This window comes from Chelonoidis abingdonii, chromosome 9, assembly GCF_003597395.2.
Source record: "Chelonoidis abingdonii isolate Lonesome George chromosome 9, CheloAbing_2.0, whole genome shotgun sequence".
In the NCBI taxonomy this organism is placed as follows: domain Eukaryota; kingdom Metazoa; phylum Chordata; order Testudines; family Testudinidae; genus Chelonoidis; species Chelonoidis abingdonii.
In genome coordinates, this window is record NC_133777.1 from 47,614,980 (window position 1) to 47,642,250 (window position 27,271).

The 27,271-nt window shown below is 47.6% G+C and overlaps 2 protein-coding genes across 2 annotated transcripts; both read left to right on the forward strand.

Annotated features, from left to right (window-relative positions):
- The first annotated feature begins 4,064 nt into the window (after positions 1–4,064).
- LOC116836266 (zona pellucida sperm-binding protein 3-like) lies at positions 4,065–15,578 on the forward strand. Its single transcript, XM_032799792.2, has 9 exons — positions 4,065–4,505; positions 11,591–11,709; positions 11,800–11,903; positions 11,998–12,175; positions 12,251–12,371; positions 12,483–12,574; positions 12,660–12,802; positions 12,980–13,105; positions 15,445–15,578. The coding sequence occupies exons 1-9, from the start codon at positions 4,065–4,067 to the stop codon at positions 15,576–15,578; spliced, it is 1,458 nt and encodes a 485-aa protein (XP_032655683.2).
- A 6,131-nt stretch (positions 15,579–21,709) lies between these two features.
- On the forward strand, positions 21,710–26,828 carry LOC116836265 (zona pellucida sperm-binding protein 3-like). The gene is made up of 9 exons (XM_032799791.2): positions 21,710–22,150; positions 22,841–22,959; positions 23,050–23,153; positions 23,248–23,425; positions 23,501–23,621; positions 23,733–23,824; positions 23,910–24,052; positions 24,230–24,355; positions 26,695–26,828. Exons 1-9 carry the CDS (start codon positions 21,710–21,712, stop codon positions 26,826–26,828), a joined length of 1,458 nt encoding a protein of 485 aa, XP_032655682.2.
- The last annotated feature ends 443 nt before the right edge of the window (positions 26,829–27,271 follow it).

Sequence of the window (27,271 nt, forward strand, 5' to 3'; positions counted from 1 at the left end):
CAGCTGCTGCCGCCGGCAGCTCAGACTACGCAGCGGACGCTGCAACCATTTAAAAAATTTTGGGGGGGCGCCGCTTTTTGGCGCCCCCAAATCTTGGCACCCTAGGCAACCGCCTAGTTCGCCTAAATGGTTGCACCGGCCCTGTGGATAGGGGTCAGGGGAAAACAGGGGGTTGAATGGGGGCAGGGGTCTGGGGGGGCAATCAGCAAGGGTGGCGGGGTTGAATGGGGTGGCAGGGAAGTCAGGGGCAAGGGTTCCAGGGGACAGGGAGAAGGGGTGGTTGGATGGGGATGGGGCAGGGGTCCCAGGGGGGCCATCAGGAATGAGAGGAGGTGTTGGATGGGGCGGCGAAGGTCTGGGGGTAGTCAGAGGACAGGGAGTGGGGGTGTGTGAATGTGGCAGGGGTCCCAGAGGGGCCGTCAAGGAATGTGGTGGGGTTGGATGGGGCAAATAGGAGGTGGGGGCTGGGCCACAGCCCCCTCCATACAATTTACGAAACCTGATGCAACCCTCAGGCCAAAAAGTTTGCCCGCCCCTGCTCTAAGCCATAAGTTTCCTCCTTGTTTCTATTTAAGACTGCCCCTTACCTAGCTTCTCAAGGGTTACAAGAGCTGTCCAGACTCTCCATGAGTCTAACACTGGAGGTGGCACCTGAGAGCAGCCACTGATGGCTAGAGCGAGGTGCTTACATAGCCCCATCACTATACTATCTGAACACTGCTAATATTAGTGAAGATACCCTGACAGGGTTGCGGTAGTGAGGAACTATTATCTCTTTTCACACATGTGGAAACTGAGGCAGACTGACTTGGGCAAAGTCACAGAAGAAGAAAGTGGCAGAACCAGGCCTGTACCCTGTTCTGGTGAATCTGAAGCCAGTGCCTGCTCTGTACAACCCTCTGACCCTCCTTCATCCCTGGGATCCCCTGGCCACATTCCCAACATCCCCTTTGTCCCTATGTTCTCCCAGCCCTCCTGCACCCTATGCAGCAGATGAGGTCCCCATGCTAACCGCTGCCCTGGCACAACTCCAACCCTCTAATACAGACCAACATTCCCCACATGACTGTCCTGACCTAGAAAGTTCTGAGCCCCTGACATCTCTCCACTCTTCTTCGCAAAGACCCCTGAATTTATCTACCCAAAGCTGCAGAGGCTGAGGGGGAATATGATCATCTCCATTCCACACTGTGAAACTGAGGGACGTAGCTAAAGGACCAAAATGAATGGCCACCTAGCAAAATTCTTGTGTGATTGATTTTGAAGAAAGTGCAACATTTGGTTTCAAAGAGAAATTTAGCTGCATCCTTCACTGAGACCGCCAAAGAGACATTCCTTCATTTGGAGCCACAGAGCTCACAATGTAGCGCAGCAGAAGGATTTGCTCACTGACCGTTCAAAACCATCCCATGGTCCCTCACCCCAGAGGTAACTTGCTCTGTAACTAGGGCTGTTAGACAGCAGCAGATGCAGGCTTCCTGGCTTTTGTGCCTGTATCTGGGCTGCAAGTGTTCTCTAGAGGTTAGAGCTGAGGCTGCAGACAAGAGAACCAGCCATAGACATTTGGGGTGAGCATTTCAAATGCCAGTATGGATCAGTGGATGATCCTGAGGTCTGTCATATTAATGGCCTGGATTTTATTCTGAGCTCTCCCAGAAGGAGCCTTGTGCAGCCTCAAAGTTAACCAATCTGTAAAATAGAGGAGAATGAGAGATGTGTCCCCGCCAATGTAGGATAGGAAGCTCCAGTCAATTATCAGAGCTGAGTGAAACACATCAATATTAACAGCCAGCAGTAGAAGAGGACTCTTGAACTTACGTCCTTCTGGGTTGCAGCCAAGTGCAACTTCCCCAAACTACAGAGCCTTCTGTCTATCTTCAGCTATGGACTGGCCTGGCATGAAGGGCTCCCAGCAAGCCCTGGACTGCTGTCCAGGTCTAGCAATAACGTTGAATGGATGGGACAAGTTTAGGAACTTGCACTTCGGGGCTGGATACTAGCCCTTTGCAGGGGTATCCCAATGATCTCGGGTTCAGGTGGACCCTCCCTTCCCTCAAGCAGTACCTATCTCTGTGCACATAACAGCTCAGGCTGAGGAGCTCGCTGTACCGTTAATTTTGATTTTCAGTAAGTGTTGGTGCACTGGGAGGTTCAGATGACTAGAATAAAACTAATGTGCCAATTTTTATAAATGGTAAATAGGGTGACCTGGCTAATTATAGGATTGTCAGCAATTCTGGGCAAGCTAATGGAGCAGCTGATACGAGACTCAATTAATAAGAATTAAAGGAGAATAATGTAATTAATGCCAGTGAACATGGCCTTATGGAAAATAGATCCTGTCAAACTAACGTGATATCTTTTTTGATGAGATTGCAAGTTTGGTTGAGAAAGGTAACAGTATTGACATACTAGACTTGGACTTCTGTAAAACATTTGACTTGGTACCACAACATTTTGATTAAAAAACTAGAACGATCTAAAATGAGCATGTCACACATTCAGTGAATTAAGAACTGGGTAACTGATAGGTCTCAAAATATAACTGTAAATGGGGAATCATCATTAAGCAGCCGTGTTTCCAGTGGGGTCCCGCAGGGATTGGTTCATGGCCCTATGCTATTTAACATTTTCATCAATGAGCTGGAGGAAAACATGAAATCATCACTGAGAACTTTTGCAGATAATATAGAAATTGGGGAAGTGGTAAATAATGAAGAGGACAGACCACTGATACAGAGCAATATGGAAGGCTTGGTAAACTGGGTGCAAGCAAACAATACGCATTTTAATATGTCTAAATGTAAATATGTACATCTAGAAACAAAGAGTGTAGGTCATACTTACAGAATGGGGGACTCTATTCTGGGCAGCAGAGACTCTGGAAAAGATTTGGGGGTGAGCTCCCAGTGTGACACTGCAGCCACATGTGATCCTGAGATGTATAAACAGGGAAATCTCGAACTGGAGCAGAGATTTCATTTTATCTCTATATTTGGCATTGGTACGACTGCTGCTGGAATCCTGTATCCAGTTCAAGGAGGATATTGATACATTGGAGAGGGTTCAGAAAAGAGCCACGAGAAGAGTAACAGATTAGAAAATGTCTTATAGGGATAGTCTCAAAGAGCTCCATTTATTTGTCTTAACAAAGAGAAGATGAAGGGGTGACTTGATTACAATGTATAAATATCTACCTCGGGAACAAATATTTAATAATTGGCTCTTCAACCTAGCAGACAAAGATCTAACACCATCCAATGGCTGGAGGTCAAAGCAAGACAAATTCAGACTGGAAAAAAACTGTAAATCTTTCACAGTGAGAGTAATTAACAATTGGATCAACTTACTACAGGGGCGTGTGTGTGTGAGATTCTCCATCACAGACAATTTTAAAACCCAGATTGGATGTTTTTCTGAGAGATCAGCTCTAGGAATTATCTGGGGGAAGTTCTCTGTCCTGTGCTGGTCAGGACATCAGACAAGATTTTGTGTGTAGTTTCTTTTGGCCTTGGAATCTATGACTCTCAGGATATGAATGCTCACATTTAAAAACAGGTCCTTTGGCAGAGCTGTATCTGTAGAAGATGCCTTTGGTCAAATGAACTCAACATTGCATCACAATTTCCACCCCAGCCATTGACCCAGAAGCTGATTTGCCTGTGTATATGGATTTCAGAGAGGATGCAAATTTCAGCTTTAAACAAAACCCATGTTGCAAGTTTAACACTGGTGCAGCTATCACTGCCCCATGATGGAAAGCCCCCTGGAATCCATTACTCCCAAAGCAGACTGTACAGCTGGCACTTCCATCATATCACAATCTTTTAAACTTTAATTGAATAAAACATGGTAGGAATCTCTCAAAACACAACTGATGAACTGAACAACAGGTGGGACTGATTCCCATTGTTTCTCCCACTTCCCTGCTACAGGGTGTGGGCAGTGGGTGTGATTGGGCTCCAGCTGCCTGAAGTCTAGGGGAGGGCATTAATTACTTGGGGCAACTGTGAGCTGGCTTTAGGTGCAGAGTATAAAGGGCCCCAGAGCTAGATTTTCATTCCATGCTGGGTTTGTGGCAAGCAGGCAGGATGGGGTATGGAGGTAGTCTGGGCTTTGCTGTTCTGTGCTGGGCAGTCAGTGGGGTGATCTGTTACAATCCCTGGGATTTCTCTAGCAGGGACTCAGCTATCTGGAGACCCAACCTCAGGGCTGAGACCCCTCAGAGACAACCCCGTGTACCTTCTCTTGCCCAGCCCTACTCCTGGGCTCAGGTTGATTCTTCCCAGCTCAGGGCTGTGTCCCTGCTGCAGCCTGTCACGGTGCAGTGTGAGGAGGCTCAGCTGGTGATCACTGTGCACAGGGATCTGTTTGGGACTGGGAAACTGATCAAAGCTGCTGATCTGAGCCTTGGCCCAGCTGCCTGCCAGCACACATCCCTTAATGCTGCAGAGAACACAGTGACCTTTGAAGCTGGTCTCCATGAATGTGGTAGCACCTTGCAGGTAAGGCAGCTTCATACAAGCTAGAGCACCTGTGAGTAAGGTGAGCCGCATACACTTTGTCCTGTCTGTGCTTTGTTAGGTGGGATAAATGGGAAATAAAGGGAGTGTTGCCTTAAAGGCACCAAAAGGTGGGATTAACTCTGATCCTCCCTTGTGGATGATGGATAATCGCTAATGTCACCTGTGTCTCAACAATCCTGAGCTGTGCTTTTAACAGAGTTCCCAAAAATAGGGTGGAGAGGGATGCTTGGTAGCACAATGTAACTTCCCCTCTGGGGACACACTGTAAATTTTTGCTTAGGCTGGAGTAGGCCTGGTTCTGTGAGACACCAGGAAACCTAAGCGAAGGCACTGATAGGTTGGTGTCCCATAAGGAACAGGGGTAAGTGAATGATTCCTCAGTGCCTGGCCAGATCTGAGTTGGAGACCAGGAACCTGGCACGTGTGACTATTAGCTTGTCCAATACTTGCCTCACAATAGTGACCCTGTAGAGTGTCGGGGAAAAGAAGACCACCTCTGTACTTTGATCAGACAGCCTGAGGCACCTTTATTGAGTATACACCTGTGCACAAGTGGAGGCCAGCGTTCTCCCATGCAAGGGATGGGCTGGCCTCCCGAACATGATTATGCTTCAGCTTATATAGCTACAAGCCGCAAATTAGCATCTTTCATTAAATCATTTGTTATACCTTTTATGGTTCTATATTTCATAAACAATTAGGTAATTGCCTTATTTGATACATAAACTCCTATAACCTCTTAAAAATGCAAGCGTACTGTGTTTCATTTCCGTATAGATAGTCCCCTGACAGTCAGGCAGCCTTGACTGTTCAGATACCCCTACTTGCGGTTTTCGTTTGGCAAGCTATGCAGGCCTATTTGGGGTCCTTGTGACCTGTGTCTAGTTCCCCGATTCTGGCCAGATGGCTTATATGCTGACAAATCGTCTTCTCTATCTTTATTAATATGTCGTTAGTACATGCATCTATTTTTATCAAATAATAATTGAAGCAGGCTGTCTGGCTTTTAGTCGGGTTGTTAGGAAACTTCCATTAGGCCTCCTGTTAATGCTAGTAGTTGTTAGGAGTAATAAGAGACTAGGGGCCTTTTTCCCTGACAACTCCCTCCTTTTTGATGCCTTAATCACAATTTATGGCATCAAATACCTCCTCAGGAATATTTGGTAGGTGTGAAGGGGAACTGTGCGGAGTTGGTGGAGTCTCGAAGGTTGAGAACGAGACAGTATCAGGAGCTAAAGAATCATAGTATTGTTCGTCGGGAGGGGTGACATCTCGTAAGGGGTGAAGGGCTAAGACTTGTGGCATGGGTGGAGTGTTTGAACAGAGACGGGTAGGGCAACAGATTTTACAACACCGGTAACACTATAATAAGGCTCCAAATATCAGAAGTGCTCCGGACCCTGCAAGAACCCAGATATACCATGGACGGCTAGAGGGGTGTAGAACCTTTGTAAGTTGACACATAATGTCGGTTTGTACACAGAGGGTAGACACCAAATGAGCGGTTTGGAAAGCATTGAGACTACCTTGATATATAGTCTCAATGTAATGGACCTGGTTCTGTAACTGGGAAATGGATTGGACCTTTGGTAAAAGAGAAGATAATGCATTGAATCGGTCAACAACCAAAGACGTCCAATCGAAGGGAACTTGAAATTGGAGGGAACTATGATATGTCCTTCTGACTGGCCAGTAGAGAGTATGCACTCCGGAGGCCGTCTTAATATTAAAAGCCACATCATGCTCTCCAGAGGCATTTACACTAACACAACCATCAGTTTGTTCGGAAAAGGTTTGGGAAGCGAGGTTTTGGAGGAGGCCCTTGCCTTGCCAACAAACACGGTGATGGACAGTAATCACTTCTCCGGGTTGTAATTGTCGAATACATTGGAGCTGTGGGGGTTGCAAGGGCCAGTAGGTCCAAAGGTTGCCTAATCCTATCCATAAATCTGGGGTTATGGCCGGGGCACTGACTAAGAAACGGTTTGGGCCATAGGGAGGTTTAATTTCCCAAACGTCTCTATGGAGTACCCAGTCCCACAGACAACCACCCCATGGACCCGGGAGGATGCGATAAGCAGGGGCCCATAGTCCTTTCACAGGTCCGTATGCCTGGAAGGAGCACTGTGAGAGCCAACATTTCCAGCCAGAGAATTTCCAAGCATGTCTCCAAGGCCACAAATCGGGTGGTATACCTGAAGCGTTAGTAAGGGCAGTGGGCCAAGTCTGGTGACCTAAATCCTCTTTTATAGAGGCGAGGTTGACATTAAGAAAATCTTGTACCTCGGAACATGCGTGGTCCCACTGCAATGCCTTTCCTGCCGCTGTGGTCTGTAGGATCATTTGTTTTAACAGATCCTGGGTGATAGCACTTAGAGTAGAGATTATATGTAATTCTCCTACTCCCGCTTTGACATTGGTCAACTGTGCCCCAGACATAAACCCCGCAGCCTGTTCTAGAACACCCAGTCTCCCCTCATGTTGCTGTGATTTTAAAATAGTCCAAGCTGAAGCAGCTGTGTTTGCTCCTAATACTAAAGTATCTGCAATGTCCCTTTTTCTTTTAAGGGACTTAGTCCACGTTAGTTGTTGCATTAACCGAAGGGCAGCGCCTTTTGAGCAGTTAGAATAAGTCGCTGCAATCTGAAAATGGGCCAAAGGAAGAGAGAATCGAATTGTTCCAAGGGTGGCATTTAATATGGTCCATTTGAATCCTGACATATCGGGTGTATCCTCTGGTTCATACCACAATGTTTGTTCCTCAACTTGGATACCTTGTTGTGTTAGTGAAATATTAGTGGAGTGGGATGGTGTATACTGTATAAGAGTGCATGTGATGTTCTCAACGAGAGGGAATCTTTCTTCACATGCAAAATTTACTGTAACAGGACAATATCTCTGTGTATTTACAGCAGTTCGGTTAATTTGAGTGACCAGAAAGCACTCTGGTCCTTGCTCACCATGAGTATAACAAATGCCTGGAAGTAGCATATAGTCTACATTTGGTCCCCATTTAGACACAAAATAGAGGGTTTTCTGAGGTTGCTCGTTTGGATCTGCAGTTATGTTTACAAAGGTGATATATACTGTTCCAAAGGTATTCCATTCTATCACTCGTTCGTACATATCACCCTGGACCCACAAGAACAATCTAGTGGCACAATAGGAGTATAAATCGCTAGAAAGAGAAGGTCTGGGCCATTGCAATATAGTGGAGGCAGTGTGTGTGGGTATCTCTGAAACGTGGTGGGGCCTTCGGGTGAGGTGGCTCTGGTGAGGAGTGATATGACTTGGAAGGGGAGGGGTTGTGGGGGGAACATGGGAGGCTGCCAAGTTATCTAATAGCTCAGGGATAGTAACACACGGCCACGGAACCTGGCCGACTTGACAGGTCCCTGTACTGGGGATAAACCCTAGAATCCATTTTATCCCACAAAACCATGATTCTTCCCCACATTTTCCTCCCTGCCACCACACTATTGACCGCCTTTTATACCAGGGCCAATTTTTAACATCTCCAACCGTGAGTCGCTTGGGTTTTTCAGTTCTAGAGAACACTTGGGTGCTTCTTTTTTTTCACAATGGAAAATCCAGATCCTCCTTTTCCCATATGGTAGGTGTTGGCGGCTCTTCAGTAGAGGGAAGAAGTTTTCTCGTCTCTTTCCGAATGGTCATAGAAAATAAAAAGGAATCATAACAGTTCAACACAAACAATAGGAACATAAGGACAGAAATAAACCATATGGAAGGCATTAACCATTTCCGCACTAAGGCTGTTTCCCTGATCTTTTGTCTAGGATCAGCCATGGGCTCGTGTAGTTTTTTTCCTGTCTTTTCCTGAGATTATATCGGGGTTCTTGATAAGGAATGTCTGTTATTTCTGAGTGCTCAACAGAGGGGACAAAAGGCTCGCAAGTTGGGTCGAGTGGTGGGGTCACCTTTTTGCAGTGGGAGGCGTGTATCCAATTAGGTCGTCTTTCATTTCTGGGGATTTTAAGAGCTCTTTTATTCCTGCGAACCTATTTGATAAACGACGCAGGCAGTCGTCTATTGACGAATCGGGTCCCTCGCTAGGATCCCCAGTGCGTTTTGCTATGACAGCGTCGCATTCTCGTCTAAAGGCCTCCACCTCCTGTACTTGCTGTTTGGGGGTCAACTCAGGGGGTGTACGGGGACTGCTGCTGGCTCCAGAGGAAATATTTGAGGTCCCCGGAGGGATTTGGCAGTGGGAAGATTCATTCGAGGTTGTGGAGGCTGCAGAATTTTCCTGTGAGTTGCTTCCCGTATCCGCACTATCAGATCGTAAGTGATAAGGTGGGGGGCCCGAACGAGGCCATTGTCTGCATTCTAAAAACAAATCGATTAAATCTTCCGGTGGGGCTGATGGGGCTGGCTTTTTTGCACTGGAAAGGGGGCAGGATGTCGAGGGGCACAAAGGAACTGCTGCTGAAACGGGATTTAACATGTCATTGGCGCTTTTTAGTTTTTCCTGCGTTTCCTTTAACTGAGTTTTTAATTTTTCCTGGGTATCTTTTAAGCTTCTCACTTTCGATTCCTGGCGTCTTTTCTCTGTTTCATCATGCCATTCCAGGTATGTGTCAAATTGTCCCTGGTGTACGGCATGGGCAAGAAGGGCACCTCGAAGGTGTCCGATTTTAATAGGGTCAAAACTACCCTCTAAAGGAAATTGTAGCTTCGGATCATTTTTGGTATATTGGTTCCATTTTTGCATATATTTACACATCGACGGACCGCTGTGCACATACATGTAAGCGGTGGGGGTACCTTTTGGTGGGGCAGGAATCCCTTTTGATTGCTCTGCCCCCATCATCCAACTTTTACTTCAACGCTATCTTACAAACACAAGTAGCCACACAGAACACACTTTACCCTCCCCAGTTTCAGAGCCACTCACCAAGGCTCATCGGCAGGGGAAGCATCACAGGTACAGCACAGTTCTGCAACCTCAGCTGTGGGCCTTGCTTTCGAAACACTCCCGGTCACGAGCTTTCGCTTCGCAGGGGGTTCGGGGCGTCTTCCCACAGCTGTCACACACTCCGGCCGCCCGGCCTTATACACTCACACAGGCGCCACCAAACTTCAACCACTAATCCTGGGTTACGCACCCATTCTGGACCGGAAGGGTCGTTTCCCAGGGAGCCGGCTATCGAGACGGGATCGGGATCGGGTTCGGGCAGCGGGACACCTTTGTACTCCAGAGTTTTCGGGAGTCTTAGAAGGGCGTCTGGCTTGTCTGATTACACAAACGTGTTCGATCTCAGCTTGTGACTTACCCAGACAGAGCCTACGGACCTCACCTCCACCAAACCCCATAGAGATTTCAAAAGGTCTCTTACCTCTTAGTGGGCCCGGGGTTGGGAGGGTCATCCGCAAGGTCCTCTGGTCCAGGTACCCACCTGTGAGATCCGAGTCACGGCACCAAAATTGTCGGGGAAAGAGAGACCACCTCTGTACTTTTGATTCAGACAGTCCTGAGGCACCTTTATTGAGTATACATCACCTGTGCACAAGTGGAGGTCAGCAGTTCTCCCATGCAACGGGATGGGGCTGGCCTCCTGAACATGCTTATGCGCTTCATCCGCTATATAGCTACAAGCCGCAATTAGCATATTTCATTAAATTCATTTGTTATACCTTTTATGGTTATGTCATGTGACATACACGGCTAAACAATTAAGTAATTGCCTTATTTGATACACTAAACTCCTATAACCTTAAAAAATGCAAGCGTACTGTGTTTCATTTCCGTATAGATAGTCCCTGACAGTCAGGCGGCCTTGACTGTTCAGATACCCCTTACTTGCGGTTTTCGTTTGGCAAGCTATGCAGGGCTATTTGGGGTCCTTGGTGAACCTGTGTCTAGTTCCCAATTCCGGCGGCCAGATGGCTTATATGCTGACAAATCGTCTTCTCTATCTTTATTAATATGTCGTTAGTACATGCATCTATTTTTATCAAATAATAATTGAAGCAGGCTGTCTGGCTTTTAGTCGGGTTGTTAGGAAACTTCCATTAGGCCTCCTGTTAATGCTAGTAGTTCTTAGTAGTAATAAGAGACTAGGGGCCTTTTTCCCTGACAAGAGGGACTGATCTAGTGTATCTAAACTCAAACGAGTTCTTACTTGGCATTGATGTCTTGGGAGTCAAACAGCACTGAACACGCAGCAACTTGGCTTTTTAACTTGTGTTAGCAGCTCAGCTAAAGCTTGTAGAGGAGCCTGGGGTTGAATCTGAGCTGCAACCTGGATTAAAATCAGATGTGCCAGGTCATCTCTGCTATTTGAACCCAAATTAGCTCACCCAAGTTAAGAAGCCTGCTTTTATTTGTAGTTTTAGCTGTACCTTTAGAGAAGTACATGGTGGCATGGACAGGCACAACTGGATCCCACTTAACTTTCTGCCACATCTTTGCCCAGTGCTGCAGGAGGCTACAGGCCAGTGTAGTATTGGCTAGGACACCTATGTCTCTGGGTCGTATCTTGAGGTACCACCACATTGATTGGCTTTCCCTGCTTGTAATGCTAAGAGATGGTTGCAACCAGCTATTGGATCTTCACCCTTTGTGAAGGGACCTCTTTTCCCCCCCCACTCCCCCAACCAATATCTGCCCAATATGTGACTTGCTATGGGAGAGTCCCTATAACAATAGGCCAGGACAGCTGGATTAATCCTCCTTGCCCACATAAAGATGACTGATAGCATAAGGGAGTGCCCAATGGGAGCTAGATTCTCCTACAGTGAAGATGAATTCACTTTGGAAGTTGCAAGAAAAGATGATTACCAGTAGGAAAGATGGTGCTAGAAGCAGATGCTGCAATGACCAGAGATAGGTACCATAGGCCCTAGTTCTACACATCAGTATTGACCTGGCTGGCATTCCATGGCATGATCTCTAAAAACAATGTTTCTATTACCATACAATTATGGTTGTACATGTGTTGAAAGACTTTCCATTAACAGGAAATGTCTCTCTAGGTCTTGCTGACCCTAGTGGCTTTGAATGTTTGTATGCTGCTAACTCTTCCATGTCTGTTTCTTCCCAGATGACCCCAGACACCCTGGTTTACAGCACAAGGCTGCACTATAACCCCACCCCTGACAGCAACCCAGTGATCCTGAGAACCAATCCAGCTGTGATTCCTATTGAGTGTCACTATCCCAGGTCAGTGTCTGAGGTGCTCAGGTCCCCTCCCTCCCATTCAGTCCCTGTTGTCGGATCTGGCTCAGTGACTGAGGTTTGCTCCTCTCACAGGAAGGACAATGTGAGCAGTAAAGCCATCAAGCCAACCTGGGTTCCCTTCAGCTCCATCCTGTCTGCAGAGGAGAAGCTGGGTTTCTCCCTGCACCTGATGAATGGTAGGTGGGAGGAGCCTTCAGGGGAGCCGGAGCCTTCAGGGGAGCCCGACCCTGCCTGCCTGTCTGTCCTGCTCACTGTGAGCTTGCCTTCCAGATGACTGGAGTGCTGAGAGACCCTCCAATGGGTTCCAGCTAGGGGAGGTCATGCATATCCAAGCTGATGTCAACACTGGGAACCATGTGGCTCTGAGGCTCTTTGTGGACAGCTGTGTGGCTACCCTGACCCCAGACAGGGACTCCTCTCCCCACTATGCTGTCATTGACTTCAATGGGTAAGAACTGGGAGCCCTTTTTTCTTTAAAACAAGACTGATCAGGGACTCTCACTGACCCTTGGTTCTTGTGTAGATGCCTGGTGGATGGGAGGTCAGATGACACCACCTCAGCCTTCATATCCCCCAGGCCCAGGCAGGACACACTGCAGTTCATGGTGGATGTGTTCAGGTTTGCAGGAGATGCCAGGAACTTGGTGAGCTCTGGACTTCTGCTCCAAGTCATTCTCTCTCTTCTCCCCCCCTGCTTAAGCAGATGTTAGTGTCCCCTGGAATGGTCTTAACCACTCTTCCCACTTCCCCTCCAGATCTACATCACCTGTCATCTGAAAGTCACTGCAGTTGAGCAAGCCCCAGATCCCTTGAACAAGGCTTGTTCCTTCAACAAAGCAGGCAACATGTGAGTAGACTAGAACCCCACCAGGGGAGTGATAGGCAGCCTAGAACAGAACACTTTCCTGTAGATTGTTCCTGTTCTATTGCAGCTGGTCTCCAGTGGAAGGCACCAGCGACATCTGCAGGTGCTGTGAGACTGGGAACTGTGGGCTGGCTGGACAGTCTAGGAGAGTCAGACCTCTGGACAGATGGCCAAGGAGGCGTTTCCAGAGAGATGTGGCCTCCAGGCATGGTATGACCTATATAATTGGAGTTAATAGGTGGTTATGTGGGGAGTTTAGGCCTTTCCCAATAAAAAGCGGGGGGGGGTCTGCTAGCTGAGCTGAAGGTCCATGGGTTGTCTTTATCCACTTTGTGAGAATGAAAGAAGCCACGCAGATGTAATAACTTTTCTCTTCCTTCAATACAGGTGACTCCTCAGTGAGGGAGACTGAAGCTGATGTTGTGATAGGACCCCTATTCATCACTTATGCCTATCAGGGATCAAGGAATCTTGTGGAAGAACAAACAGAAGTATGGAAGGCAGCATCACCAGGTACTTAACTTGTACAGCAATAGTCTATGCACCTTCAGGGCACTGAGCCTGTTGTAAAAAGTGAAAACTCCCTCCAACCACTTCAAGGGAACACTGAGTAAACAGCTTTGCCAGGACAAACTTATGGGCCTGTCAGACCAGTGGGGAGGATAGGAAAGGACCTAATTAGAATCCAGGGGAGTTCTCCACCCTCCACTCCTGACTCCACCCCCAGCTAGGTTGAAGCATTAAAGTGGTCAAGACCAATTTATAATCTGGGTGACCTGTAGGAGACCGATACTTCCTGCTAAACTCCAGGAAGTTGACACCACATAACCAATACGGTGACCTTAACAGAGGGCTAGAATTAGGAGGGAACGTGGAAAATTACAATAGGTTCATAGATTCCCACCTTGTTAATCATGATCCATGTCTTGGATGTCATACACAAATCCAAGGAGTATGTGGAATAAACTGAATTGGTAGCATAAGTACATAAACTAAACCATGACTTAATTGTCAGACTTGATGGGATAAATCTCATGACTGGAACATAGCTATAGATGGGTATCGCTCCTTCAGGAAGGACAGGATTAAAAAAGGAGACCTTATCTAGTCTTGATGTACATGTGTCCTAAGATCCAGAAGGGGATGAGGCAGATCAGCTTAAAGTCACTGCCTAAAGATCATATCATGGGGGGTGGGGGGAGGGGAGTCTATTGTAGACCCCTAAATCAGGAAGGAGTGGCTGAGGCATTTCTAGGACATAGAAATATCAAAACAGAAGACCTGGTAGTAATGGGGGACTTTTCTAAGATGTACTGGACTACCCAGACAGCAAAACCTAACTCTTCCGACAAGTTCTTAGAGTTGTCCCCACTACATTCTGTCTTGGATCTACCCCCAGTTACTTCCTCTACTTTCCATCAGACTTAATGCTTCCCTGTTGGTCAGGATCAGTAACACATCAGAAGGTGGAAGGCAATTGGGGTGGAAGTGATCATGCAATAAGTCTTTTTTGCAATCCTAAAACAAGAGCAGTAAAATCAAGACAATGGACTTTAACTGACAGACAGGTAGGGAAAGGTCCCAAGGGAAGAAAATGTAAGGGGGAAATTAATTCAAGTGACTTCTCAAGGAGATCTTACTTTGCAGTTGTGCTTGTAACCCAATTTAAAGGAAAGAGCAAGATCCCTCTTGGCCTATCGAGCTCTTTAATTACCTGAATTAAAAATGCTAAGGAGTACAAAATAATACAAGCATGTAAGGACAAAATCAGACTAACAAAACAAGTTACACCTACCATGAGACATAAGGCAATAAGCAGTTCTGCAAATACACTAGAAGTAGACCTAAGGAAAGGACCTATCCCTTTCTTAGTGGGGAGGAGATCAAGAAGACTGAGGTGTCTAGTGCTTATTTTGCTTCAGTCACCATTAAAAAGGTTAACAGTGACCAGATACTCAACACAACTATTAAGGTGGAAGGAACACAAGTCTAAGTAGCTAAAGAATGGAATAAAGAGTACTTAGATGTATTCCAGTTGGCAGGGCCTTGTATCTATCCTAAGAACTAGCTGAAGAAATCTCTGAACTGTTAGTGATCATCTCTGAGAACAGAGGAGGAGTGAGGTTCCAGAGGACTAGAGAGGTGCAAACATATACCTAGCTCTCAAAACAGGAACACACAGCCTGGGGAAATCAGACCACTCAACCTCACTTTGTTCGATACCTTTCCAGGTAACAATCAGTTTGTAAGCACCTAGAAGACAATAGGGTTATAGGGAGTAGGCAGCACAAATATACCAAGAACAAATCCTGTCAAACCAATAACTGTCAAACTACTGGTCTAGTGGTGCCAGAGGTGGGGGGGGGGGAGCATCCACATTGGGAGAGGATACACTTCTTAGTAACCTTTGACAGGTCCAATGAATGTCACAAGCAAACTAAGGAAATGCATGTAGATGAAACTACTATAACTGGATTCACAACTGGTTGAAAGATGGTACTCAGATTAATTATCAATGGTCTGCTGTGAGAACAAGGGTGTATTTAGGGGGTCAGTTCCTGGGCCCGGTATTAGTCAATATTTTCATTCTCAATTTAGATTTGGTGAGGTGGGGATGAGTGTGTTGATAAAAACTTGTGGCTGACACCCTAAACTCCTCTCCTCTTGCACTCTAGAGGACAGGATAAGATTTCAAGATGAAAGTCTAAGTGCTAAGCACTACACTTAAGAAGGAAAAAATCAAATGCCTGACTACAGAAGAAGGGGAATAACTGGCTTGCTTATGTATGATTGACTCCACTAAGGCTGGAAAAACATCTAGTTCCCATTCTAACCACAAATCTTTCCTACAGGCATGGAAGAGACCCCTGGGCTGGTGCTTGGGCTGAGCTTGGTGGCTGCTGCTATTGGTTTGGTCTCTGTGACTCTGACCATCTGCTTCATCTACAAAAACCACAGCCTTGCAATGGCTGGTGCTGTCATGTGACTTGTACCTCTTGTCATAAAATAAACCCAAAACCGGACTTGAGTCTGGTCAGTGCTGACTTAATGGGTGAGTGGTGCTGTCTATTCTGTGGGGGTAACTCAAAGAGGTGGTCTTCCCAAGCACTGCAGTCTCAATTCATGAGAATAGTCAGTGGAGGGGGCGGGGTTGAGTGCAGAGTTAGCCTCTCCTGGCAACAGAGTAGAGCTGTCAGCAGTGTGAAATGGAGGTGCTGTCCTGAGCTGCTTGGAATCTAACACCTGCCACCTGCAGCCCTTCTCCAGCCAGGACTCCCTCTGCAAACAGGCCAGTGCTGAAGGCTGAGTCACCAGTGACAACAGCCAGAGTGCTGAGAACTGATCTAACAGCATGCCTGTCCTAGATAGAAAGATACCCATGCTAAAAATAGTGTGGCTATGGGATGGGAGGGGCTCACTGCCTCACTATATACTAGGGTATCACTGTCAGGGCAACTAGTACCTCACGGTACCCCACTAAACAACTTTTATTTTGAAGTTGGCAAGCTCAGACTAGTGTAGATAAGCCTCCTCCAGTTGGAATTGCTACACTAGACTTTACAAGGTGTCATGGAGGCTATTGCTAATGAGAACAGCTACCAATGGACCAAACTCATCCCTGGTGTAACTTCAGTGGCCAGGCATTCATCATAATCCTGGCCCTGAGGTGGTTCAGTTGGGTTTGGCTTGTTAGGCCACTGTATAAACATCACTTAAACAACCTCCTGCACTTTATCTGGATTGGTCAGAAAAGTAGGCTGCTCAACACCCTTTACAGTGGGAGGGGAAGTGGGGGAAGGGACTCTGCAGCTATGCTGACCTCTGTAGCTGGCATCATCCAACCTGCCTTGCTCATGTTACAGTGAAAACTGCCAATGCAGGGAACAGCTCTGTCCCCAAGTGGGTGCATAGAGCAGGAGCACTGATGCCACCAGTAGTGTTGGGGTGGAGGATGCCAGCAGCTATGAGGTGTGTTCCTATTGGGGAGATAGGAGATACACAGGCTATTTCCTGAACATGTTCATAGGGCTGTGCTGCTGTGGGGAACACTATGGCCTTGTCTACACTGAATAGTTTTGCTGACTTGTTCCTCCTGTCAATGTAACTCCCTGCAATGGCAACATAATAAAGCCACCTCAATGAGTGGCATAGTGCTTCTGTCAGTGTAGTTAGGGTGACTGAGTGACAGTGTAGATACTGTTCCTTACGTCAGCTATTGACTGACTGGCATTCTTGTCAATTTCATGGCTCCACTGAAGTCATGTAATTCACAAGAAAGCCAGTTTCCACAGCCTGACTGCTGCCAGGTCTCCACTCAGAGCTGGCTTTAGGCTGGTTCCCTCCCACCGCCCATGGGGCCTTGCTCCCCTGGCTGGAGCATGGCAATCCCTATGGCCCTATTACCCTGGCCAGAGAGTGGGCAGATAGCTCTAAGCACATGGCCCTGCTTCTCGCCCCCCCCACCAAACCTGAGCAGGGCTTGCTACACTATGGCCAGTCCTCCCCTGTCTGGAGTGTAGTAAGCCCCATGGGCCCTGGCAGAGCACAGCAATCTGAAGTGCTGCCAAAGACTCAGAGTGCTGCCGGGTGAGTACAAGGCCCATGAATCCAGCCCCACACTTGCTAAAGCTGGCCCTGTCTCCACTCCATCCTGGCTTGGTCTGCTACCTGGGCTCCCCACTGGGAGCCCTACTGCCCCCCAGAGTTGCTGCCAGGAGTGTGGCAGCCAGCTAGACTCCAAGTGTGGATCTCTCTTTGAAGCAAGAAGCCCCAGGCAGTTGTACTCCTGGTTGGGAGCACAGAGGTGAGAAGCCCTGGCTCTGTCCCCCAGGTTGGCACCATGTCCTCACCAGGATCACTACCACTGTGGCTGCTGTCCACATCCTCTGGTTGATGGTAAATTAATGCAGTGGTTGTAAGGTGACTTAACATAAGTCCACTTAGGATTGTAGTGTAGACAGCTTAAGTTGGTGAAGTAGCAAGTGTGTGTGTGTGTGTGCGCGCAAAGGGGGGTGGAGTTCTTCCATAAACTAGGGCAACTGAGAAGAGTGATTCAGCCCAAGAGGGGGAGGAAATAGCATACACAAGACCATGTAATCTGCCAGGCAAAGGCATAAGTAGATCCAAGGGCTGGGAGGGGAACTAACCAAATTAATACTGGGTAGAGGCTGCACTCTCTTAGTGGGATGAGTGAAGAATCCTTGGTAAAGCTTAGCAAGGGCTGCTGTGGATCCACTATCGTGGAGTCCTTACATCAAGACCAACACCACTGGCTTTGGCCTGGACCTGCTGTGGCTTTCCCTACTCAGGCTGATAGTCTACACAGGCTACCACCTAAGGGCTAGTCTACGCTGGCAGCGCTTTAATGTGGTTTGTGTCATGGCACAGCACTGGGAGAGAGCTCTCCTAGTGCTCCAAATCACCTCCACAAGGGGTGAGGCTACCAGTGCTGGTGCACTGTCTACACTGGTGCTTTATAGCACTGAAACTTGCTGCACTCAAGGGTGTCTTTTCACATAGAATATCAGGGTTGGAAGGGACCTCAGGAGGTCATCTAGTCCAACTCCCAACTAAATCATCCCCGCCAGGGCTTTGTCAAGCCTGACCTTAAAAACATTCCTGAGCAAGAAAGCTACAGTGCCAGTGTAGACATGCCTTTAGAAGGGCTGATGTGCCCCAGTGAATCTAAAACTGGAGGTGCATCACTAACGGTTTTTATGCTGTTCCCTATTGCCAGGCTACCTGGGCACATCACTAACATGAGGGAGGAGATCCTGATATACACAGTGCTGGGGGATGCTTGGCCAAGGCTGCCCAGGGTGAAGGGGCAAGTAGGGTAATTTGCCCTAGGTCTTTCAGGGGCCCTGTGAGTCCTGGCCTGGTGGCAGGCTGGGTCTTCAGCAGCAGGGGACCCTTCAGTTGCTCTGGGCCTTTGGCAGCACTGAAGGGCCTGCTGCTGCTGAAGACCCAGACCGCCACCAGGTGAGTACAAGTGCTGCAGCTCTCCTGCTTTGCCCCCTGAATCCTCTGGGCAGCCTGCTGCGTGACCCCATTCCACCACTTCACTCCTGCCCTGCCTCTTCCTGCCCATTCTACCCCCTTTCCCTAAGCATGCTGCAAAACAGCTGCTTACAGGAGATGTAGGGAGGGGGAGGTGCTGATCCATGGGGTGTGCTGGTGGACAGGAGGCATTGGGCTGCACTGGGTGCTTAGCTCTCACCATTTTTTCCCATGGGTGTTCCAGCCCCAGAGCACCCACAGAGTTGGTTTCTCTGCTCACACAAGATGTGGGGAAGAAATTTTATCCCTGTTTGACACCTGTGGAAACTGAGCCATAGAGAGGCTGTGACATGGTTTCAAAATAGCAGCCATGTTAATCTGTATCTGCAAAAAAGAACAGGAGTACCTGTGGAACCTTAGAGACTAACATTTATTTCAGCATAAGCTTTCGTGGGCTACAGCTCACTTCTTTGGATGCATAGAATGGAACGCACATATTTATACATACAGAGAACACGAAAAGGTGGAAGTACCCATACCAACTGTACGAGTCCAATCAATTGAGATGAGCTATCATCAGCAGGAGGAAAAAAAACCTTTGAAGTGATAACTGAGATGACCCATAGAAGTTGTGAGGAAAACTTAACATGGGGAAATAGAGTCAAGTAGTGTAATGACCCAACCATTCCCAGTCTCTGTTTAAACCTAAGTTAACTGCATCTAATTTGATTATTAATTCAAGTTCAGCAGTCTCTCATGGTTGTGGTTGCCTAAGAATACAGTGGCAGACCCAGGAATTTAACCATCAACTGGTGAGTCCAAAGCCAGTGCTTCAACTGCAAGCACACCCAACTACCCAGCTGAAGGTCAGCAGCGGCGTTCTGCACACACTGCCCTCAAAAGAGCAGAGCTGGCTCTATCCCCTGACAGTATTACTAACAACCCCTCTGTTCTCCCAGCCTCCCCACACCTGGTGCTGCCAAGATACTGACTGCTCAGCTGCCTCCAGGACAACTTTAACCTTCCCACCATTCCTTACTCTTTCAACACAGCCCTATGTTCTACTCTAGACAGCTCCCAGCCCCTGACATCCTTCCACTCTGCCTCCTAAACATGACTGCATTTATCTACCCAAAACTGCAGTTAGGGAGGGGGGGTGTAATCATCCCCATCTCACACAGGGGAACTGAGGTACAATGGCAAAGGGCCAAAATTAGTGGCCACCTACCTAAATTCCCATGTATGTAATTTGGGGGGGGGGGGGGAGTAAAATTTGGTTTTAAAGATAAATTTAGCTGTAGCCTTCATGAAACTGGCCACAGAGAAATTCCATCATGTGGCACCACAAGATGCCCAGCCGTGATTGGTATCCAGTTTAATGCAGGCCCTTTAGAACCAGCCCATGGCCCTCTGCCCAATCAGCTAATCCACTGTGTAAGTGGACTGTTCAATGGTTTGTTAGACAGCAGACAATTCAGGCTGCCTGGGTTCCATGCCTGTGTTGGAAATGGAAGTGTTCTCTAGTGGTTAGAGCTGTGGCTACTGACAGGACAACCAACACATGCTTTGGATGTTCACTTCAACAGCCAGCCTGACTCAGTGGATGACAGTCAGGTCCGCCATAATAATGACCTAGATATTAACATGACCTTTCCCAAGAGGACCATTGTGCAGCCTCTTGGTGACCTTACCTGTAAAACAGGGGGAGACAGGTCTCATTCTCCCTAGTGCATGCAGAGGAAGCTACAGTCAAGTACAAATACACATAAATATGAACAGCCATCACTGGAAGCAACGACTCTTGAATTTACAGTCTCCTGGGCCGAATTCTTCCAAAGTATTTAGGCTCCTAACTTCCATTGAGCCTAACTACTTTTGAGGAACTGGGTCATGGTTCCCAGCCCAGTCCACTGTCCCCTGGTTGAAAGAGGAGTCCTGGGTTTAGCTGTGTATACAGGCACAGCACGGAGGGGTCTCAGAAAACCCCTGGGCCATTCCCCAGGATCAGAAATAAAACAATGATTTTGGATAGGCTAAGTTTTGGAACTTGTTCTTCGGACTGGACATTAGCCCTCAGCAGGGGTAGCCCAACAATCTCCATTTCACATGGATCCCGCCCCAATCATTTCCTAGCTGTGCAAAAATATCATGATAAGGCTGTTCACACAGGATACTCAACATTTAAAACCAGGCCACTTGGGAGAGCTGTGGCTGGAAAACCCGTTGGTCAAATGAACTCAAGTTTGCATCCCAAAATGCCCCTCAGCTGCTAAACCACAATGCCAGTTTGGAGCTGATCTGACTATCAAGACCAAGTTCAGATGCCCTTGGGATCCAGGAAGCCCGCTCACTACTAAAGGACCTCCCTGCAGCCTAAGGGGAGGATCCACAAGTCCCAGATTCCAAGTGAGTACAGGCGACAACTAAAGATAAAACAGGGACAGGAGTGAGGTCACAGGGCTAAACGAAGGGAACCTGACGGGGACACCGAGCAGATAACCCCGCCGAGTTCAGATCCTATTGGGATCCAGGAAGCGGGTGGGCAGAAGTCCACCCACTGCTTCAGGACCTCCCCCAGCCTAAGGAGAGGATCCACAGGACCTGGAAGCCAAATGATTCCAGGGGACAACTAATGAGATAACAGAGACAGGAGTGAGGTCAAAGGGTCAAACAAAGGGAACCAGATGAGGGCACTGAGCAGCTAACCACACCGAGTTCAGATAAGAGGCAAAATTCAGAGACCAGAAATTTAAACAGAGATTGTGTCACAAACGTAACCATATTGCAGCAATCACTGCTCCATAGTAAAAATCCCCTTTGGCTTTGAGCATCAGCACTGCAGACGTTGCACAGCTGATATTTCACGTCCACATCAAAATGTTTCAGCCTTTAATTGAATGAAACATCACAGGAATCTCCCAGAATACAACTGATGAACTGACCAACAGGTGGGGCTGATTCCCATTGTTCCTCCCATTTCCTTGCTCCAGTGATGGGTTGTGGATGTGATTGAGCCCCAGCTGCCTGCAGGCTAGGGGAGGATGATAATTACCTGGGGCAGTTGTCACCTGGCTTTAGATGCAGGGTATAAAGGGCTCAGAGCAGCAGATTCTCTCTATGCTAGGTTTGCTGCAGGCAAGCAGGATGGGGTGTAGAGGCAGCCTGGGCTTTGCTCTTCTGTGCTGGGTGGTCAGTGGGGTGACTGGTTACAATCCCTGGGATTTCTCTAGGAGGGACTCAGCTATCTGGAGACCTGCCCCTAGGGTTGAGCCCCCTCACAGACAAGCCCATGTGCCTTCTTTTTCCCAGCTTTATCCCTGGGCTCAGGTTGATGCTTCCCAGCTCAGGGCTGTGTCTCTGCTGCAGCCTGTCACGGTGCAGTGTGAGGAGGCTCAGCTGGTGATCACTGTGCACAGGGATCTGTTTGGGACTGGGAGACTGATCAAAGCTGCTGACCTGAGCCTTGGCCCAGCTGCCTGCCAGTACATGTCCCTTAATGCTGCAGAGAACACAGTGACTTTTACAGTTGGGCTCCATGAATGTGGCAGCACCTTACAGGTAAGGTAACTTCATATAAGCCAGGAACTTCCTGTTTGTGTGGATTTCAAAGGGTAACAGTACTGTGCAGGCCTTGGCTCAGTTACTGACCAACTGGCTATCCCTCTGGAGGGAGGGGGTGTCTTTTTTTTTTTTTTTCTTAGTTTCAGTCTCCTTATAGTTGAGAATTTCATGTCTGTGCTAAAAGCAGGCTTAAGAGCACATGTGGGAAGGGAGCCATGGTGGCTGTCAGATTTCACCACTGGACATGTGTGCCCAGTCCAAGCCAGGGAATTTTACTGCCAGTAAAGCATAGTTTGGCACCCTGAATTCTGAGCTCTGCAAAGACTGCAGAGGGGAAGGGGCCAGCTGAATGTGTTTCTGTTCTCTGGTAACTCAATCTGAGTAGTGGGGTGAGTATGTTGTACCTGGGGGTTACTCTATGGCACTTGCCTCAGAACAGGCACAGAGGAAACTAGTCAGCAGAGTCATGCAAAACAGAGCACTATGGTAGCTCCAGTATTCTGATGGCTGCTACAGCAGAATGATCGTAGGAACTACTTATTGAAAGACATGCACTTTCTGTAGGCTGGCGAACTGTCTTTAGCTGAGAGCTGTTAATATTGATCTTTAGCTGAGAGCTGTTAATATTGTTAAGATCAATATTAACAGCTACTTGCCCTTAATCTATCCAATGTCCCTTCCTTCCAGATGACCCCAGACTCCCTGGTTTACAGCACAAGCCTGAACTATAACCCCACCCCTGACAGCAACCCAGTGATCCTGAGAACCAATCCAGCTGTGATTCCTATTGAGTGTCACTATCCCAGGTCAGTGTCTGAGGTGCTCAGGTCCCCTCCCTCCCATTCAGTCCCTGTTGTCGGATCTGGCTCAGTGACTGAGGTTTGCTCCTCTCACAGGAAGGACAATGTGAGCAGTAAAGCCATCAAGCCAACCTGGGTTCCCTTCAGCTCCATCCTGTCTGCAGAGGAGAAGCTGGGTTTCTCCCTGCACCTGATGAATGGTAGGTGGGAGGAGCCTTCAGGGGAGCCGGAGCCTTCAGGGGAGCCCGACCCTGCCTGCCTGTCTGTCCTGCTCACTGTGAGCTTGCCTTCCAGATGACTGGAGTGCTGAGAGACCCTCCAATGGGTTCCAGCTAGGGGAGGTCATGCATATCCAAGCTGATGTCAACACTGGGAACCATGTGGCTCTGAGGCTCTTTGTGGACAGCTGTGTGGCTACCCTGACCCCAGACAGGGACTCCTCTCCCCACTATGCTGTCATTGACTTCAATGGGTAAGAACTGGGAGCCCTTTTTTCTTTAAAACAAGACTGATCAGGGACTCTCACTGACCCTTGGTTCTTGTGTAGATGCCTGGTGGATGGGAGGTCAGATGACACCACCTCAGCCTTCATATCCCCCAGGCCCAGGCAGGACACACTGCAGTTCATGGTGGATGTGTTCAGGTTTGCAGGAGATGCCAGGAACTTGGTGAGCTCTGGACTTCTGCTCCAAGTCATTCTCTCTCTTCTCCCCCCCTGCTTAAGCAGATGTTAGTGTCCCCTGGAATGGTCTTAACCACTCTTCCCACTTCCCCTCCAGATCTACATCACCTGTCATCTGAAAGTCACTGCAGTTGAGCAAGCCCCAGATCCCTTGAACAAGGCTTGTTCCTTCAACAAAGCAGGCAACATGTGAGTAGACTAGAACCCCACCAGGGGAGTGATAGGCAGCCTAGAACAGAACACTTTCCTGTAGATTGTTCCTGTTCTATTGCAGCTGGTCTCCAGTGGAAGGCACCAGCGACATCTGCAGGTGCTGTGAGACTGGGAACTGTGGGCTGGCTGGACAGTCTAGGAGAGTCAGACCTCTGGACAGATGGCCAAGGAGGCGTTTCCAGAGAGATGTGGCCTCCAGGCATGGTATGACCTATATAATTGGAGTTAATAGGTGGTTATGTGGGGAGTTTAGGCCTTTCCCAATAAAAAGCGGGGGGGGGTCTGCTAGCTGAGCTGAAGGTCCATGGGTTGTCTTTATCCACTTTGTGAGAATGAAAGAAGCCACGCAGATGTAATAACTTTTCTCTTCCTTCAATACAGGTGACTCCTCAGTGAGGGAGACTGAAGCTGATGTTGTGATAGGACCCCTATTCATCACTTATGCCTATCAGGGATCAAGGAATCTTGTGGAAGAACAAACAGAAGTATGGAAGGCAGCATCACCAGGTACTTAACTTGTACAGCAATAGTCTATGCACCTTCAGGGCACTGAGCCTGTTGTAAAAAGTGAAAACTCCCTCCAACCACTTCAAGGGAACACTGAGTAAACAGCTTTGCCAGGACAAACTTATGGGCCTGTCAGACCAGTGGGGAGGATAGGAAAGGACCTAATTAGAATCCAGGGGAGTTCTCCACCCTCCACTCCTGACTCCACCCCCAGCTAGGTTGAAGCATTAAAGTGGTCAAGACCAATTTATAATCTGGGTGACCTGTAGGAGACCGATACTTCCTGCTAAACTCCAGGAAGTTGACACCACATAACCAATACGGTGACCTTAACAGAGGGCTAGAATTAGGAGGGAACGTGGAAAATTACAATAGGTTCATAGATTCCCACCTTGTTAATCATGATCCATGTCTTGGATGTCATACACAAATCCAAGGAGTATGTGGAATAAACTGAATTGGTAGCATAAGTACATAAACTAAACCATGACTTAATTGTCAGACTTGATGGGATAAATCTCATGACTGGAACATAGCTATAGATGGGTATCGCTCCTTCAGGAAGGACAGGATTAAAAAAGGAGACCTTATCTAGTCTTGATGTACATGTGTCCTAAGATCCAGAAGGGGATGAGGCAGATCAGCTTAAAGTCACTGCCTAAAGATCATATCATGGGGGGTGGGGGGAGGGGAGTCTATTGTAGACCCCTAAATCAGGAAGGAGTGGCTGAGGCATTTCTAGGACATAGAAATATCAAAACAGAAGACCTGGTAGTAATGGGGGACTTTTCTAAGATGTACTGGACTACCCAGACAGCAAAACCTAACTCTTCCGACAAGTTCTTAGAGTTGTCCCCACTACATTCTGTCTTGGATCTACCCCCAGTTACTTCCTCTACTTTCCATCAGACTTAATGCTTCCCTGTTGGTCAGGATCAGTAACACATCAGAAGGTGGAAGGCAATTGGGGTGGAAGTGATCATGCAATAAGTCTTTTTTGCAATCCTAAAACAAGAGCAGTAAAATCAAGACAATGGACTTTAACTGACAGACAGGTAGGGAAAGGTCCCAAGGGAAGAAAATGTAAGGGGGAAATTAATTCAAGTGACTTCTCAAGGAGATCTTACTTTGCAGTTGTGCTTGTAACCCAATTTAAAGGAAAGAGCAAGATCCCTCTTGGCCTATCGAGCTCTTTAATTACCTGAATTAAAAATGCTAAGGAGTACAAAATAATACAAGCATGTAAGGACAAAATCAGACTAACAAAACAAGTTACACCTACCATGAGACATAAGGCAATAAGCAGTTCTGCAAATACACTAGAAGTAGACCTAAGGAAAGGACCTATCCCTTTCTTAGTGGGGAGGAGATCAAGAAGACTGAGGTGTCTAGTGCTTATTTTGCTTCAGTCACCATTAAAAAGGTTAACAGTGACCAGATACTCAACACAACTATTAAGGTGGAAGGAACACAAGTCTAAGTAGCTAAAGAATGGAATAAAGAGTACTTAGATGTATTCCAGTTGGCAGGGCCTTGTATCTATCCTAAGAACTAGCTGAAGAAATCTCTGAACTGTTAGTGATCATCTCTGAGAACAGAGGAGGAGTGAGGTTCCAGAGGACTAGAGAGGTGCAAACATATACCTAGCTCTCAAAACAGGAACACACAGCCTGGGGAAATCAGACCACTCAACCTCACTTTGTTCGATACCTTTCCAGGTAACAATCAGTTTGTAAGCACCTAGAAGACAATAGGGTTATAGGGAGTAGGCAGCACAAATATACCAAGAACAAATCCTGTCAAACCAATAACTGTCAAACTACTGGTCTAGTGGTGCCAGAGGTGGGGGGGGGGGAGCATCCACATTGGGAGAGGATACACTTCTTAGTAACCTTTGACAGGTCCAATGAATGTCACAAGCAAACTAAGGAAATGCATGTAGATGAAACTACTATAACTGGATTCACAACTGGTTGAAAGATGGTACTCAGATTAATTATCAATGGTCTGCTGTGAGAACAAGGGTGTATTTAGGGGGTCAGTTCCTGGGCCCGGTATTAGTCAATATTTTCATTCTCAATTTAGATTTGGTGAGGTGGGGATGAGTGTGTTGATAAAAACTTGTGGCTGACACCCTAAACTCCTCTCCTCTTGCACTCTAGAGGACAGGATAAGATTTCAAGATGAAAGTCTAAGTGCTAAGCACTACACTTAAGAAGGAAAAAATCAAATGCCTGACTACAGAAGAAGGGGAATAACTGGCTTGCTTATGTATGATTGACTCCACTAAGGCTGGAAAAACATCTAGTTCCCATTCTAACCACAAATCTTTCCTACAGGCATGGAAGAGACCCCTGGGCTGGTGCTTGGGCTGAGCTTGGTGGCTGCTGCTATTGGTTTGGTCTCTGTGACTCTGACCATCTGCTTCATCTACAAAAACCACAGCCTTGCAATGGCTGGTGCTGTCATGTGACTTGTACCTCTTGTCATAAAATAAACCCAAAACCGGACTTGAGTCTGGTCAGTGCTGACTTAATGGGTGAGTGGTGCTGTCTATTCTGTGGGGGTAACTCAAAGAGGTGGTCTTCCCAAGCACTGCAGTCTCAATTCATGAGAATAGTCAGTGGAGGGGGCGGGGTTGAGTGCAGAGTTAGCCTCTCCTGGCAACAGAGTAGAGCTGTCAGCAGTGTGAAATGGAGGTGCTGTCCTGAGCTGCTTGGAATCTAACACCTGCCACCTGCAGCCCTTCTCCAGCCAGGACTCCCTCTGCAAACAGGCCAGTGCTGAAGGCTGAGTCACCAGTGACAACAGCCAGAGTGCTGAGAACTGATCTAACAGCATGCCTGTCCTAGATAGAAAGATACCCATGCTAAAAATAGTGTGGCTATGGGATGGGAGGGGCTCACTGCCTCACTA